Here is a 14,788-nt window from a genome sequence, read left to right as displayed (position 1 = left end):
TGAATTATAGCATTGCCATGAATACATATCCAGGGCCAGAGGGATAAAGGACTGGTACTGAGATTGGGCTGAGGTACTCAGAGCTGCCTGGAGGAAGTTATAGATTAGGGAGTTTTAAAGTCCTTACCAAGCACAGTTCACCAGAGTTAACCAGGAGACCTCGGTTAGCTTTTCTGCAGCACACAAAGCCTACAATCGCCATAGCACTCTGTCTACCTGTCTCCTCTTGAACATTAACCAGTGTTAGGATGATATGACCAACTTTCTACATGTAGTAACATTCATATAAGCCCTAGAGCAACTGCCACCCTGCGGGAAATAATCACTCACTACTGAGGCCAGATCTGCTTTGAGCACCTGTGTCACGCCTCATATACCGGGAAGGTTTATGTTATATATAAAGTTTCAGTGCCGCAAAAGGCATAGCACTCGAATATAAAATTTTCTTTTTAATTATCAGCAAGGCAAGTTACTTCTATAGAAGGGTGCGCCCTTACAGATGGAGCAATGGTGAGCGCACACTTGGACAAGGGAGAGGAAGGGGTTCTTATCCCTGACGCACGTGTTGCTGTGTCGTTCCCCTATTGGCTAGGGTTAGACCGCACAGACTAAACTAATTCCGATTGGCTAATTTAAAGAGAACCATGGGGTGAGTGTTTTGGCGCGAGTCAGGGCAGAGCAGGTAGCAGGTAGCAGGTAATCTGAATGAGTTAGGGTGGAGCAGGTGATCCGAATGATTTAGGGTGGAGCAGGTAATCGGAATGAGTCAGGGCAGAGTAGGTCATTGAAAAAGGTTGCTTTATGAGGAAGTTAAGTTTAAAAGTAGAAGGCAAAGAATTGAACATACTGACATATTAATTATTTGAAAAGAAATTTAGAACTCATATCAAAAATTTGGTAACCTTAAGCTTGTGGAAGTGCAACCCCCAAACAAACAACCACCCAATTCCAGAGAGAGGCAGTCAAACCAGTTATATGGCTTGATATGAACAAAATAATCTACAGCAGGGCTCACTTTTCTTTTCTTCTTTCTTTCTTTTTTTTTTTTTTTTTTTTTTGAGACAGAGTCTCACTCTGTGGCCCAGGCTGGAGTGCAGTGGCACGATCTTGGCTCACTGCAAGCTCTGCCTCCTGGGTTCACGCCATTCTCCTGCCTCAGCCTCCCAAGTAGCTGGGACTACAGGTGCCTGCCACCACGCCCGGCTACTTTTTTGTATTTTTAGTAGAGACGGGATTTCACTGTGTTCACCAGGATGGTCTCAATCTCCTGACCTCGTGATCCGCCCACCCCGGCCTCCCAAAGTGCTGGGATTACACGCATGAGCCACCGCGCCTGGCCAGTGCTCACTTTTCAATCAGTTCTATTGGTGACACACAGCCACAGACTTTAGTGGGTGGTTTTTTTGTTTGTTTGGTTGGTTTTGTTTGGGGATTTTTTTTTAAGCTCCTGAAATTTGTATGTGCACAAGTCAATTTTTATGTTTCGATTCTATTGACAAGTTTCTGACACAATATTTACCAGATATGCCACTGAATGGAGAAGTGAAACCAATCCAAATATCAAACCTCTGTGTGGGTAGCAGTAAAGATTTCTATCAGAATTCTTTGAGAAACAGGACCTCCTGGGTAGAGCCTTGGATGGGGAAGTTAGAGAATCTGGCCTTGATACCCTATTTTACAAATGCTTTAAGAAATGCCTTGATTTTTTTTTCACCTGTAAAATAAAAATGTACTACTAGAGAAAGTAAGAATTATCTACATATGGCTTATCGACCTCATGGACTCCTCACAGAAAAATTGTATTGAAGACATGATTTCTTAGTGCCTCTCCCAGCATATAGCCTCAAAAAAGCTTTCTGAACCAAATCATATACTATGTGACTTTGGGATTTTTCATTCTTTAGGATAACTCATCCTCTATTATGTGACCTTGGAAGTTTCCATTTTCTAGAACAACCCATCCTGTTTTCTGTCCTCCATATGCACAGATAATGGAGAGAAACTATAAACTGTAATTTACACCCCATAGCCCAAATTGTTCTTAATGCTGAGAAGCTAATGGTCATAAAACATTTGGGAGCTCATTGGTGTTAAGAAGTAAAGTGTTAAGTTAGTACTGATTATAATGTGACCCATTTCCAGTCCTGTGGCAGAGTTGAGCAGATTTGTGGACTGGACTATAAGGGCAACAAATTCAAGGCCTTCTTCTCTATATCACTTCTAGGCTACTGCCTGAGGTCCTGTGACTGAAAAATGAGGCCCCTTATTGGCCAGGTGGTGTTACCATGGCATGCCCCTAGAAGTCTAATAACAGTAACAATCATTTACGTATGTTTAGTGCCTCAGAGTGAACAAAATGGTTTCATAGCCAGGATTTTATTTGATCACCACAGCTGTCAATTGTTACTTTCAATTTACAGATAAGGAGACCAAGGCCCAGATAGGTTAAGTGATTTGCCCAAAGTCAACCAGCTATTAAGGATCAGAGCCAGGGCTAAAATGCAGGTCCTCACCTAGCATGGCACTCTTTCTACTGCATCACACTGTGCTGCCTTGTTCCTTAAAATAATTAATCTATAAATCATTGCCCCACTCAGTAGAGCTACCTTGGCAGGGCCTGACTCCTCATTTCAATGCTGACAAAAAGAGACAAATAATCGACTCTAATGTACTGGCAAGTGTGGGAGGCACAGGATAACTGGCTGGCTTCCAGGCAGGAAAAGCATGAAGCAGGCAAAAGGAGGAAGGAGACTGCTTAACTGGTTAATTTTTACCTGCTCTCCCTATTCCTAGTGATTTTTTTTATGCTGATGCCTCAATTTCCCCAGATTTGGCATTTCCAATTTAATGAAATGAGTATCCTCCCAAAAGGGACATGTGAATCCAGTTTTGACAAAGCAAATTCTCTTCCCCCACTGACGTTATTATTTCCAAGATGGCATCCCTTCATTTCTGGTAGCTTTTCAAGGGACAAGCTGATGCCAATTTTCTCTCTTCCTGGACCAAAATATGCAATGACCCATTTGTAAGCATACAAAGAATAAGCTTCTCTGATGCTCTCAAGTTCCTCAATACCTTGGACTGAATCATTTATTTCTTCTAGTGAAGCTGTCATTTCAGACTGAGGGCAGGTGGAGCTATCAGAGTTGTTGAGACAGAATTTCCAAGTCATACAACATAGAAACCCCTTCTGTACTATGGGAAATGGGGCTCCCTTTTGAAAACTCACACAAAAGTGTGGTTGTAATTTGCAAGTGTGCAGGCCATAAAGCACTGATTGTTCAAGGACAAAATGACAGGTTCATTTAAAGGCCCATTTGGTAAGATGATAGACGTCAAATGTTCCCAAAAGCTGCCGATCACACCTCCCCCAGACCTTCTAGCTGGAAAGAAAAAAAAAACAGAAAACGATAGACCTATCTTTGGAGAATAATCAGTGATTTTTTTTTTCATGCAAAGTCAGGATCCTTTTCAAGGTGAGGGAGGCAAACTGTTGGGAAACATGATACCCTGCTCAGCCTGAGCAGGCAAGGGATTTGTTACCTCTGAGCCATCCTTCACCAGCTCAATTAAGTGAAATAGGTCGCATTAACATCCTGAAATTTCATTTATTTAAAAAATCCATTTCCCCCCAACCTGAGTTGTGTTTGACTCACCTTCCTTCCTTGCAAAGCACTTTTGCATCTAGTCCATGTATCTGCTCATGTGCTGCATCAATCTGTCCCCATAAATACATTTCCCTGGACAATAGAGAAATTAGAGTACAGATAACAATAGAGGCAATTGTAAAAGAATTGGGCATTCACCAAAAGCATACTGGTTTAGGAACTACATCCAGTTTGTACCTTGCTATGTCCATGGATAATAATGCTGTCATATGAGATTTATCCCAGCTTTGGATCCCAGAGCTGTTTATAAGATTTTGTAGACTGAGTTGTAAGGTTATAGCAAGATCCCTGAACTGCAGCCTCCTTTATTAAAAGAACAACAATGGAGGGGGCTTAGCACTTTATGACCAAAATTATAAAATCAGGTAGGATTATTATGTGTTTACAAGTGAAATGAAGCAAGGACTTATCTAAAACTCTCACAATTTACTTTTTTCCTCTACTCAAAGATAACTGAGAATAGGGTAGGTTGGTTTTTAAATGAAACATGTGAGTGTTCAGATGTGAGCTGAGAAGGAGAAACAAGCTGGGTTGAACACAAGGTCTCAGGCTGACAAATGATGGGGAATTGGTGGGGGCAGCCAAGAGGGCTCTGGCCTCTCCCTCTATTCTCAGAAATTGCCTTGGTCCTCAGTTACAGGGTGCTCAGAGTTGGATTTTCATTCACTTAACACTATTTTAACTTCCTTCTCCTCAGGTTTGGTGGAAGCATTTATTTTGTGAAAATATAGATAAGGAGCCTGACTGGAGATATATTAATCAGATTAATCTAATCTATTTAAAAATACATCTGCAGTTTTCAGTCAAGTAACAGTGCTTTTCCCCCTAAGGAGCCCCCTGGAGACAGGAGATTTCCCATATCAAGGCTACTGGGCAGTATTGATTTTTGGGGTCCAGGAATTCTTGGGGCTTCCAAATCATAGAACCTGCGATATTTGGTTGTGTTTTTTTTTTGTTTTTTGTCTCCCGGACTGGAATGCAGTGGCACGATCTTGGCTCACTGCAGCCTCTAACTCCCGGGCTCAAGCGAATCTCCCACCTCAGTCTCCTGAGTAGCTGGGACTACAGGCGCGTGCCACCATGCTCGGCTAATTTTTGTTTTTGTTTTTTTGTAAAGACAGGGTCTTGCCATGTTGCCCAGGCTGGTCTTGAACTCCTGGACTCAAGCCATCCACCCACCTCAGCCTCCTAAAGTGCTGGGACTTCAGGCACGAGTCACGGTGCCTGGCCTATTTTTGTTAATCTTGGATCAGCCTCACTAAGATAACTAGAAAGAAAGAATTATTTCATATACCATTTCACCTATATATGAGCATTAATGATTTGGTATAAAAAAATTTTAAATATCTGTTGTATGGTTACACAGATGAATTGGTCAACAGCAAAGTAATTAAGCAAGGGCAAATTAGCATAGTGCAAAAAATGTCCAAGGTAAATAATATAGCCAAAGTTGGGTGAGAAAAATGAGTATGATTTTGAGGAAGAACTGGTATGCCCATAATGTTGCACTTTTCTCGTCTATAAAAAGAGGGACATGGATGGTGCAATCTATTATTAGTGGTAGTATTAACCATAACAGCAGCAATTAGCATTCCTTGAAGTCTTACCATGTATACTGCCACATATTAACTCATTTACTATTAATAACACCTTACCAGATGGGTTTATCATTATCATTCCCATTTTACAGATGAAGAAACTGAGGCACAGAGAGGTCATACAGCTAGTAAGCAGTGATCACAGGATTTGAATTCAGGCAGTCTGGCTCAAAAGCCCATTATTTCCTAAGATCCCCTCTGTTGATAAGGTTCTATATGCTGGCAATGTAAAGGGAGTGTCTTGGGAGTAAAAAACATTATATTATTGAATCAAATTCTTCAAAAGAATTAGAAACAACTAGTTGTATGTGATTGTAAGTTACAGTGGGTAGTTGGGTAAGAGTGAACAGAAGGGTCCCTTCTAACTCAAGCAGTTTTGTGTCAAAGGTTATTATGATGTCATGTAAACTTTTCTTTTCTAGAAATCTATCACTATGTAAACAAACAATTGAAAATCCTGCATAGGGAAACAAAACAGTTGGTGGGGATGTTAAATTGACATAAAGGGAAATGAGGAGTTTTGGGGGTGATGGAAATGCTATCATGATTGTGGTAGTGGTTATCTGATTCGATGACTGTCAAAACTCATTAAATTGTACACTTAAAATTGGTGACTCCTACTGCGTGTAAATTATCCAGATAAAGTTGATTTTAAAATAATAAAGCACATACACACCAAAAAATAAAAAAATAAAATCCTGCATAAATGTCATACAATGATTCTTGTTAAATATGAAATAATTTTTAAAGAATAAAATGTCTACAGAAATTACACATTTATTCCATCTATTTTAAAAGTAAGTTTAGTTATCTTTCAAAAAGAAAAAAATGGGAATTCCAGGTGAAATATTAGAGTCTGATGCTAATACTGAACATATGCCCTGTTCATTGGTAGGCATCTCTGTGAAATAAAAGTAGGCTTAAGTAAGCTTATGATTGTCTACCAAGAGATACCAATAAAAAAATTAAATCTGTGGAATTAATGTAGTGATTGATGTCTAAAAATCAAATACTAATTACCTTAAAACTAATGAGAGTAAAGTAGCATGTGGTACTTTTTAAGATCAACTGTGACTTTTCTTTTTTTTTTTTTTTTTTTAAGACAGACAGCGTCTTGCTCTGTCGCCCAGGCTGGAGTGCAGTGGCACGATCTTGGCTGACTGCAAGCTCCGCCTCCCCTGTTCCAGCAGTTCTCCTTCCTCAGCCTTCTGAGTAGCTAGGATTACAGACGCCTGCCACCACGCCCGGCTAATTGTTTATATTTTTAGTAGAGATGGGGTTTCACCGCATTAGCCAGGATGGTCTCTATCTCCTGACCTTGTGATCCACCCGCCTCGGCCTCCCAAAGTGCTGGGATTACAGGCGTGAGCCACCGCACCCGGCCCAACTGTGACTTTTCTGTCCATTCTCACAACTTCATAAAAATTAAATGCAGGAGGCTGGGCACGGTGGCTCACACCTGCTATCCCAGGACTTTGGGAGGCTGAGGCGGGTGGATCACTGGGTCACTTCAAGACCAGCCTGGCCAACATGGTGAAACCCCGTCTCTACTAAAAATACAAAAATTAACTGGGCATGGTGGTGGGTGCCTGTAATCCCAGCTACTCGGGAGGCTGAGGCAGGAGAATCCCTTGAATCCGGGAGGTGGAGGTTGTGGTGAGCCAAGATCACGCCATTGCACTCCAGCCTGGGCGACAGAGCGAGACTCTGTCTCAAAAACAAAAACAAAAAAAATTAAATGCAGGATCTTCCAAACTCTGACATGGCTATTTGGCCCATCTCACTTTATTTGCCTTCCAACTTCTTCAGCAAAAATTAAACAAACAAGTAACACAGTTGTCTAGTGAGTTAAAATACTAGACAGTGTCCTTGAAAATTCAGCCTTCTCCTCCTTAAGGAGGGGAGAAAATCAACTGCAGTGATCATAGCTCAGAGTTCAGCACATTCACAGGTGTGGGTGTGCAAGTGTGTAGTTGGTTGAACCATAGCAAATTGCCCTTTGTGTAGGTCAAAAACAGCTAAATATCACCAATTGCCTTTAGATCAACCTAGTACAATGTTATTTTTCTAACTGAATGACTTTCAAATCAGAAGGGTTGAAAGGATTTTGTCTTGAACAATTAGAACACAAAGTCCTCAGAAAGAGCAGGAAAGGGCTTTGCTTTTCCCCATATACCCTCTTTTCACAGGCCTTTTCATTTCTGCCAGCAACACTATTCACGGCTCTCTAGAGCACACTCTTCCCTCTTTCCTCTCTGGTCCTAGTATGAACAATAATCAATCAAGCCTGTCTCCTAGTATAGCTGAAAAAAACATAAGGGAAACCAAAGGATGCATTACAGCATAGATCCATCGTCCCTTATTAAAAACCTATTACCAAACAGTTTTCTTACCACACCATACAGCTTGTCAGTTGCCAAACTCAAAGGTTTTGTTCAATGCACAGCTATCCAAAGATACCCTTTTTAACTTGGAGCTATTCCCAAATTTCAGTCTTTTTTTTCCCCCTTTCTCTTTTCCAGAGAAAGGATTAGTGTTGATTGAATACTGAAACAAGAGTGGAAATAAAGATTGATGGTCCACACTTAGGCTAAGGGCTATCATCTTTTTTTTTTTTTTTTTTTTTTTGAGACAGAGTCTCGCTCTGTCGCCCAGGCTGGAGTGCAGTGGCGCAATCTCGGCTCACTGCAAGCTCCGCCTCCCGGGTTCATGCCATTCTCCTGCCTCAGCCTCTCCGAGTAGCTGGGACTACAGGCGCCCGCCACCACACCCGGCTAATTTGTTTTTTTGTATTTTTAGTAGAGACGGGGTTTCACCGTGGTCTCGATCTCCTGACCTCGTGATCCGCCCGCCTCGGCTTCCCAAAGTGCTGGGATTACAAGCGTGAGCCACCGCGCCCGGCCAGGGCTATCATCTTTCAGGAAAGCAAGCACTTGTATGAATGTAGAGCTTTCTCAGCCTTGCCCACAACCCCAGTAGTAGGTAGTGTTCAGCCTAGTTCTTATTCGTATCATAGAGGCTGGTGGCACATGAGCACTCAAGAAGGAGGTTGGAGGCCGGGCGTGGTGGCTCATGCCTGTAATCCCAGCACTTTGGGAGGGTGAGGCGGGTGGATTGCCTGAGGTCAGGAGTTCGAGACCAGCCTGGCCAACATGGCGAAACCCTGTCTCTTCTAAAAATACAAAAAAATTAGCTGGGCGTGGTGGCGAGCACTTTTAATCCCAGCTACTCGGGAGGCTGAGACAGGAGAATCGCTTGAACCAGGAAGTGGAGGTTGCAGTGAGCCAAGACCGTGCCATTGCACTCCAGCCTGGGTGACAAGAGCAAAACTCCGGCTCAAAAAAAAAAAAAAAAAAAAAAGGAGGTTGGGAGAGCTCAGCTGGAAAAGCATTCTCTTTGCCAGGCTTCTCACACATGGTTTCCCCAGGAGACTCAGGGAGGAACCTGTGGCATCTTCAGTTCCTTCATTCTTTTTTATCTCTTAGCCGAATTTTACATTAACTTCCAAACCTGACTTTGAAACTAGTGTTTCAGCAGCACTGGAATATCAGAGTGCATTATCCATAAACAGAAAAGCACAGCGGCAGACGTCTTGACAGGCAGAGAAAGAACATTAGACAGAGTTGTCCTCTGCTTACTTTGTGGTGGATTTTAAACAGTGATCCCTGCTTATGTAGCTATAATGACTTTATTAAGAAATGTGTTCTTGAGTAGTAAACTTAATCTATCAGACAAATAAAACCACAAATTTAGTTGAACTGGAAATCACTTGTTACTTTGGCTCTTTAACTATCATTATAGCATAAATTGAAACAGTTACAACCATCTCTGGGAGTACCTGGATATTTTACAGCTATTGTAAATGAACAGTATTACAGTTGGAGATATGTGGCTGTAAAACCACAGGAAGGGTAGTTCAAGAAAGAACACCTGGTTTCCTATAGGCTTCCAAGCCCATTGTATCAAAAGACAGGAAATATGCGCTTTTCTTATCACCTTTTAGGTGCACATAACAACACATAAGCACATAACAACAGGTGGCTGTATATGTATGCAAGACAACACTGCATGCATTGGCCACAGATGGTATAAAGAGTCAAGAGTCCCAATTTGTGGTTGTACTCCCTGAATTAAACCTACCCCTGACACAAATAGCACTTGCCCCCAGATAATTTAAGCATCTAACCATTAGTCTTCTGGATGCAATTCATGGCATGGAACATTTGATAGGTCTTTTTTTTTTTTTTTTTTTTCAGAAGTTCAAAATTAAGGGCAAATAACGTTAGCCCCAGCTGACCAATGAAGAAACTGAAACCAAAAGAGGTTTAAAAAGGCAAAGTGTCACCCCCCAATAGAAAAATGGGCAAATATCATGAGCAGACAATTTATAGAAGATACACATGTGGCCAGTAGATGTTAAAAAGTGTTCAGCCTCACTAGTGATCAAATAAATGCAAATTTAAGCCACAGCAGCATATCATTTTCCCACTCTCATATTGGGAAAAGTTAATTAACTGATAATACTCAATGCTGGTAAGGATGGACTGAGATAGCCTCTCCCACTACTAGCTAATGGCAGTATGAATTTATACAACCTCTGTGCACTATAAAGTAATCTCTCAGGTTGCATCAGGGGTCTTTCAATATGTCTCATTTGACCCAGTAATTTCACTCATAGGGTTCTGTATTATGGAAATATTTATTTATAAAAATGTTCAGCAAAACATGCAATATGAAAGAAAAAAACAAAAGCTCTACTTTCTGATTTCCAATTGGGAGAATAGATAAATAAATGTTTATCATGTAGTAAGACATGCAACCATTAAAAGGTATATTTTAAGAATATTGAATAACACAAGGAATGCTAAAGATAAAACATTAGCTGAAAAAGTAGGACACAAAACTTTAAATACAATCCTAGTTGTATGTTTTGAATGTGTGCACAGAGATTATGCCAAAAAAGTAAGATAAATGAAATGAAATAGAGTGAAGTGTTAACAGTGATTTTCATTGGATAGTTGGATTACATGTAATTATATCCTTTGTACATTTCTATATTTCTAATTTTTCTGCCATGAAAAAGTTATCTCTCTTATACTTGGGGGTAGGAGGGAAAGGTTACTTTTTAAAGCAAAGAGCACAAGATTCTGAACAAAGGAAGACCAGAGTCTGGTATGAGAGCATTAGCTTTGCAGCCATCCAGACCTCTAAGATCAAAACTCTTTCTGAACCAGGATGTTGATCTTGGATTCCTGAGACCTGAAAAGGTTTTATGTTTGGGTTTTTCAGGAAGGTTCAAAGCCCCCATAAGAGTATATTGAAAATGTTAATATATATGCATTTTATATGCACTTTTCTTGGGATACATTGCATAGCTTTCAGATAGTTAAACAGATCCTTGACCACAAAAGTTAAAATTAACATCAAGTTTAGTTGAGTAGCTACTGAATCAGTTTAATCTGACTATGATTAATGTAGTCAAAGCCTAATGTGAGTTTCACTCCTCCCCTTCATTAACAAGATATTTAACATTTCATTCAGGATCATGTTGACAACTCTTACAGATATAAATCTCGTACACTAAGCTACGATCACCTTGGAATCTGAAATGTGGTCCTATTCACAAGCCTAAATAAAATGAGAAAAGTAATCATTATGTTATAAAAATAACAATTACTAGTGTTGTTTCACAGCTTACCAAGTACCTGTATATGTAATCTCATTTAATTCCTTCCTGCACTTTCCACCTATGCCTTCTTCAAAGCTCCCCTCTTCCACAGGGCCTTCTTCAGTGCACTGGCCAGCAGGGACTGAACCTCTTAATGACCAAGATCAACAACAACACCTTTTTTTTTTTTCTGAAACACACAAAAAAAAAAACAGTTGAGGATTGCATTTTCTAAGTGTTGTGTTGTAATCAGCTACCCATAGCAGAAGTTACTGGTAGATCTAGCAAACACTGACACTACTAGCTGAAAAGTGGAAAAAGTCAGGTCAGATGTCCAACTGCTGATTTTTTAAACTTTTTTTTTTTACTAAGTCATTTAGTTATTTGGATATCTTGTGTGAACCCAGATGAATTTCATCAGTCAGACACCGTTGAGTACTGTCTTTCATGGAATCCAGTTCAAGATCCCTTGAATCAGGATCACTCTGGGATGACTACAAGGTTTTGAGGTGCCCAGAGAAAACGCTACCATACAGTAGAAAAAGTCTAGAACCTGAACCATGTGAAAGTACCGTTTCTAAACTTGGAATCCAAACTTAACTCTATGCTTTAACCACAGTTAGTGGTGCTGCCCTTGTGAATGCTGAGGGACCTACCAACACTTAGTTCATTTACCTACAGGCCTCCATGAAAGTATTGCTAAGTGAGATTCCATAACTAGAGGGCAAGGCAACCTGAGTTCCCCTGTAATGGGTGTGAAATCATATAAAACTCCAAGCCCAGGTGAACGAGGAAACCAAAGAAGGGAATCTGTATAAGTTAGAGGGGGCTCACTGTTTTCCTTTTGTCTGATTTCTAATCACACAAATAATTCACCATTTTATGTTATGGCCACTTCACTGGTGAAAAGGGTGAAGGAATACCTACTCCTTAGTAGGTAACTGACTTACATAAAATAAGATCACATAATTACTGAAAACTGTGGCACTACACTTAAGGCTTGAGCTGGGGAAAAAGCAATCAACAACCACCTATTGAGAGTCTAGAGTATTTCAAGTGCTTAAGACATAGCCCTGCTCTCTGGGAGTGTACAATGTGGTAGAGGAATAAAGACAGGTGGCATCTGTGGAATGTGAAGCCGTGAGGCTTCAGAGGCAAGACAGACTCTATCGTTGGATAATCAGGAAAGGATTCATGATTGTCAGTGCTCTAATGAGGGGAACAAGGCTGTGCTTAAAATGTATTTCATATCTCTTTCTCATAGGCCCACAACAGAAACCTACTCTCCATAGATTTTGATCATATAACCCGCACAGGAAAGATCTATGATGATCATCGAAAATTCACCCTTCGAATTCTTTATGACCAGACTGGGCGGCCCATTCTGTGGTCTCCTGTAAGCAGATATAATGAAGTGAACATCACATATTCACCTTCGGGATTGGTGACGTTTATTCAAAGAGGAACGTGGAATGAAAAAATGGAATATGACCAGAGTGGAAAAATTATTTCAAGAACTTGGGCCGATGGGAAAATTTGGAGCTATACCTACTTAGAAAAAGTAAGTACATAGGGGAAAAAGACAAGTTTCAAGTTTCTGAATGAGACTGTCGAAAATGGCCCTAATTGTCCATCTTGGTGAGGACCTGCAGGAGAAAAGTCTGTGTTCCGGCTGTTCTGTTCTGTAGAAGTAACAAAAAGATGCTGAACTTATAAGGATAAACTGTTTTTCAGCTGAAAATTTTCCCCAGTCCCACACTCTGCCAAGTACTCTTTCAGACTAAAGTCAGAATAATGGCTTAGCTTTCTCCTCATTTGAACATCTTTCTTCATGCTTTTGAAAAGGTATCTTTATTATTATGAAAGCTCATACTGAGGGAAAAATATCTAGAAAATTATAAAATTGTGTGAATGTACTCAGCTCTGGTAAAGGGCTTTTTACCCAGAGGATAAGCAATTCTAATTTTGTTAGGATAGTCAGTGAAATTTTAGTTGTATACATTTGAAGACTAATTTCCAAAAGTAATCAGCCTGCGGGAATGGTGGTAGTGGGGCCTCATTGGTAATACTCTTTTGTGTACACTGAGTCTCCGGTAGCATCCATAATGGGAGCTTGTGGCCTGTGTCTGGGAATAATAGAAAAATATTTTAATCCCACTACAGGAACCATTTGTCAAACATCAGCCCTTACAGAGCAAAATGGTTTCTGGCCAGATTGGTGCCAGAGGACAATAAGAGTAATTGATCTCTATCTCAATGTCTAATCTCCTAAGATAGTGCCTCTTGTTTCCCAAATCTATTCTTTCAACGCATTTAGGAATTCGTCAGTCCTAAATTAATTTCTACAAAAATTGAAAAATGGCTTCCCTTGAGAATTCAAGGGTAATCAGTACAAGGTAGCTTCTAGATGTTCTTAGAAAAGTCATAGGAGCTCATAGCTCACATGGCAGATTTCCCTATTGGTACCAAATAATGCCCAACTCTTCCGATCCACCCTCCCCAAAGCTAAATAAAAATAGTGTGCCAGTGGTTATATGTCATTATAAAACCATGTTACTAGTTCCCAGAGTTTGTTGCTGGAGAATTTACCAAGTTGGAAATGCCTGGAGATGAAGCAGATTTCACTTGGGAGCCAGGGCAAAAGGAAGGAGTCCTTTGCTGAATCCACCTCATGTCCTTTTCTGCTAAAAATATTTATCAAATCTATAATCTATCCTCTACACTGGCAAAATCTGAATCTTATAGAGCAGGTCTTTCCTCTTTTGAATTTTGGTAACAAGAATGACTGGCAAAACCGTGTGACTAGTGCCTACAGAGTGCCAGGCCTGTTACAACATTAACTGAATCCAAATATTTGCTGGTATGTGTGCATAGGCAAAGTATTTCTTAAGGTGTATATTGATGACCTTCATATGAAGAAAACAGTGCTACTGATCACTAACAGAATATTGGCTGAGTTAGTTTTTCAGAAAGGAAGACAGGTTTGCAGCAATCTTTCCACAGGTCCTCCATGTGACTAGTTAAGTAGCCAGCACTCCTTAGAAGCATACATGGGTTTGCACTCATAATTCCAACCTCAATGGCACCAGAGTCCGACCAGCTGAACTGATTGCCTATAGACAGTCACGTCTAGGTCTCATAAGACTTTCCCTTTAGACCATCTGCACAATAACATAAGAGCCTATTGAAAACTTCGATTTCATCCCTGGGTGCAGTTATTTAGCCTCTTCTCTGACACCAATGAGGAGACTTTATTGTTTCTCTTTTCTGAATTCACCGATTATTCCATCAAATTTACTTAAGCAAAGAATCACGTGAAGCAAACTTCACAAGTTCTCTTTGCTACAGAAACGTAGTTGGCAATAATTGCTAAGCAAACAAACAAAAACCTCGGTGAGACTGCCAGTGTCTGCAGTGGACAAAAATAAGACCTTCCTCACCCAGAATAAGGTATCAAGACAAGTCCTGGTAACTTTCTGACCAGTGAGACAAACCAGCTTACTTGTACCTTTGAGTTCACTTTTGTTCCTTTCTTGATTTTATATTTAATTTGTTCTCTAATTAAAAGGGTAGCTACTGATTTAAGCAATCCTGTTATGCAAAACTCAGAACCTACAAAACGCATAATTATGGAATGTTTCTTTACTTTCCAAAAGTCATTTGTCATAAAATTGATTTTACTAACATTATTATTACCAGTAATCATAACTAATTCACTGAATAGATATAATTAAATGAAATAATATAAAACACCTAAGTAGAGAATTTAAATGCTAGCTAGCACTTACTGCCACTTGGAGGTAAATCAAAACAAGAAAGAGCAGAAGAAAGGAAGGGAGGGAAGAAGGGAGGGA

General features: G+C 40.2%; 1 protein-coding gene across 4 annotated transcripts in view; it reads left to right on the top strand.

Moving 5' to 3' along the window:
• The window catches only part of TENM1 (teneurin transmembrane protein 1), an 832,777-nt gene that overhangs the window by 804,204 nt on the left and 13,785 nt on the right, over window positions 1-14,788 (top strand). For all 4 annotated transcript variants that reach the window (XM_030807128.1, XM_030807125.1, XM_030807127.1 and 1 more), the window contains one exon: window positions 12,199-12,495. In XM_030807128.1, coding sequence (XP_030662988.1) covers window positions 12,199-12,495 — 297 coding nt within the window. The remainder of the gene's footprint in view (window positions 1-12,198; window positions 12,496-14,788) is intronic.

Source organism: Nomascus leucogenys, chromosome X, assembly GCF_006542625.1.
Source record: "Nomascus leucogenys isolate Asia chromosome X, Asia_NLE_v1, whole genome shotgun sequence".
Lineage (NCBI taxonomy): Eukaryota > Metazoa > Chordata > Mammalia > Primates > Hylobatidae > Nomascus > Nomascus leucogenys.
This window is presented reverse-complemented; position numbering and strand designations above follow the sequence as displayed.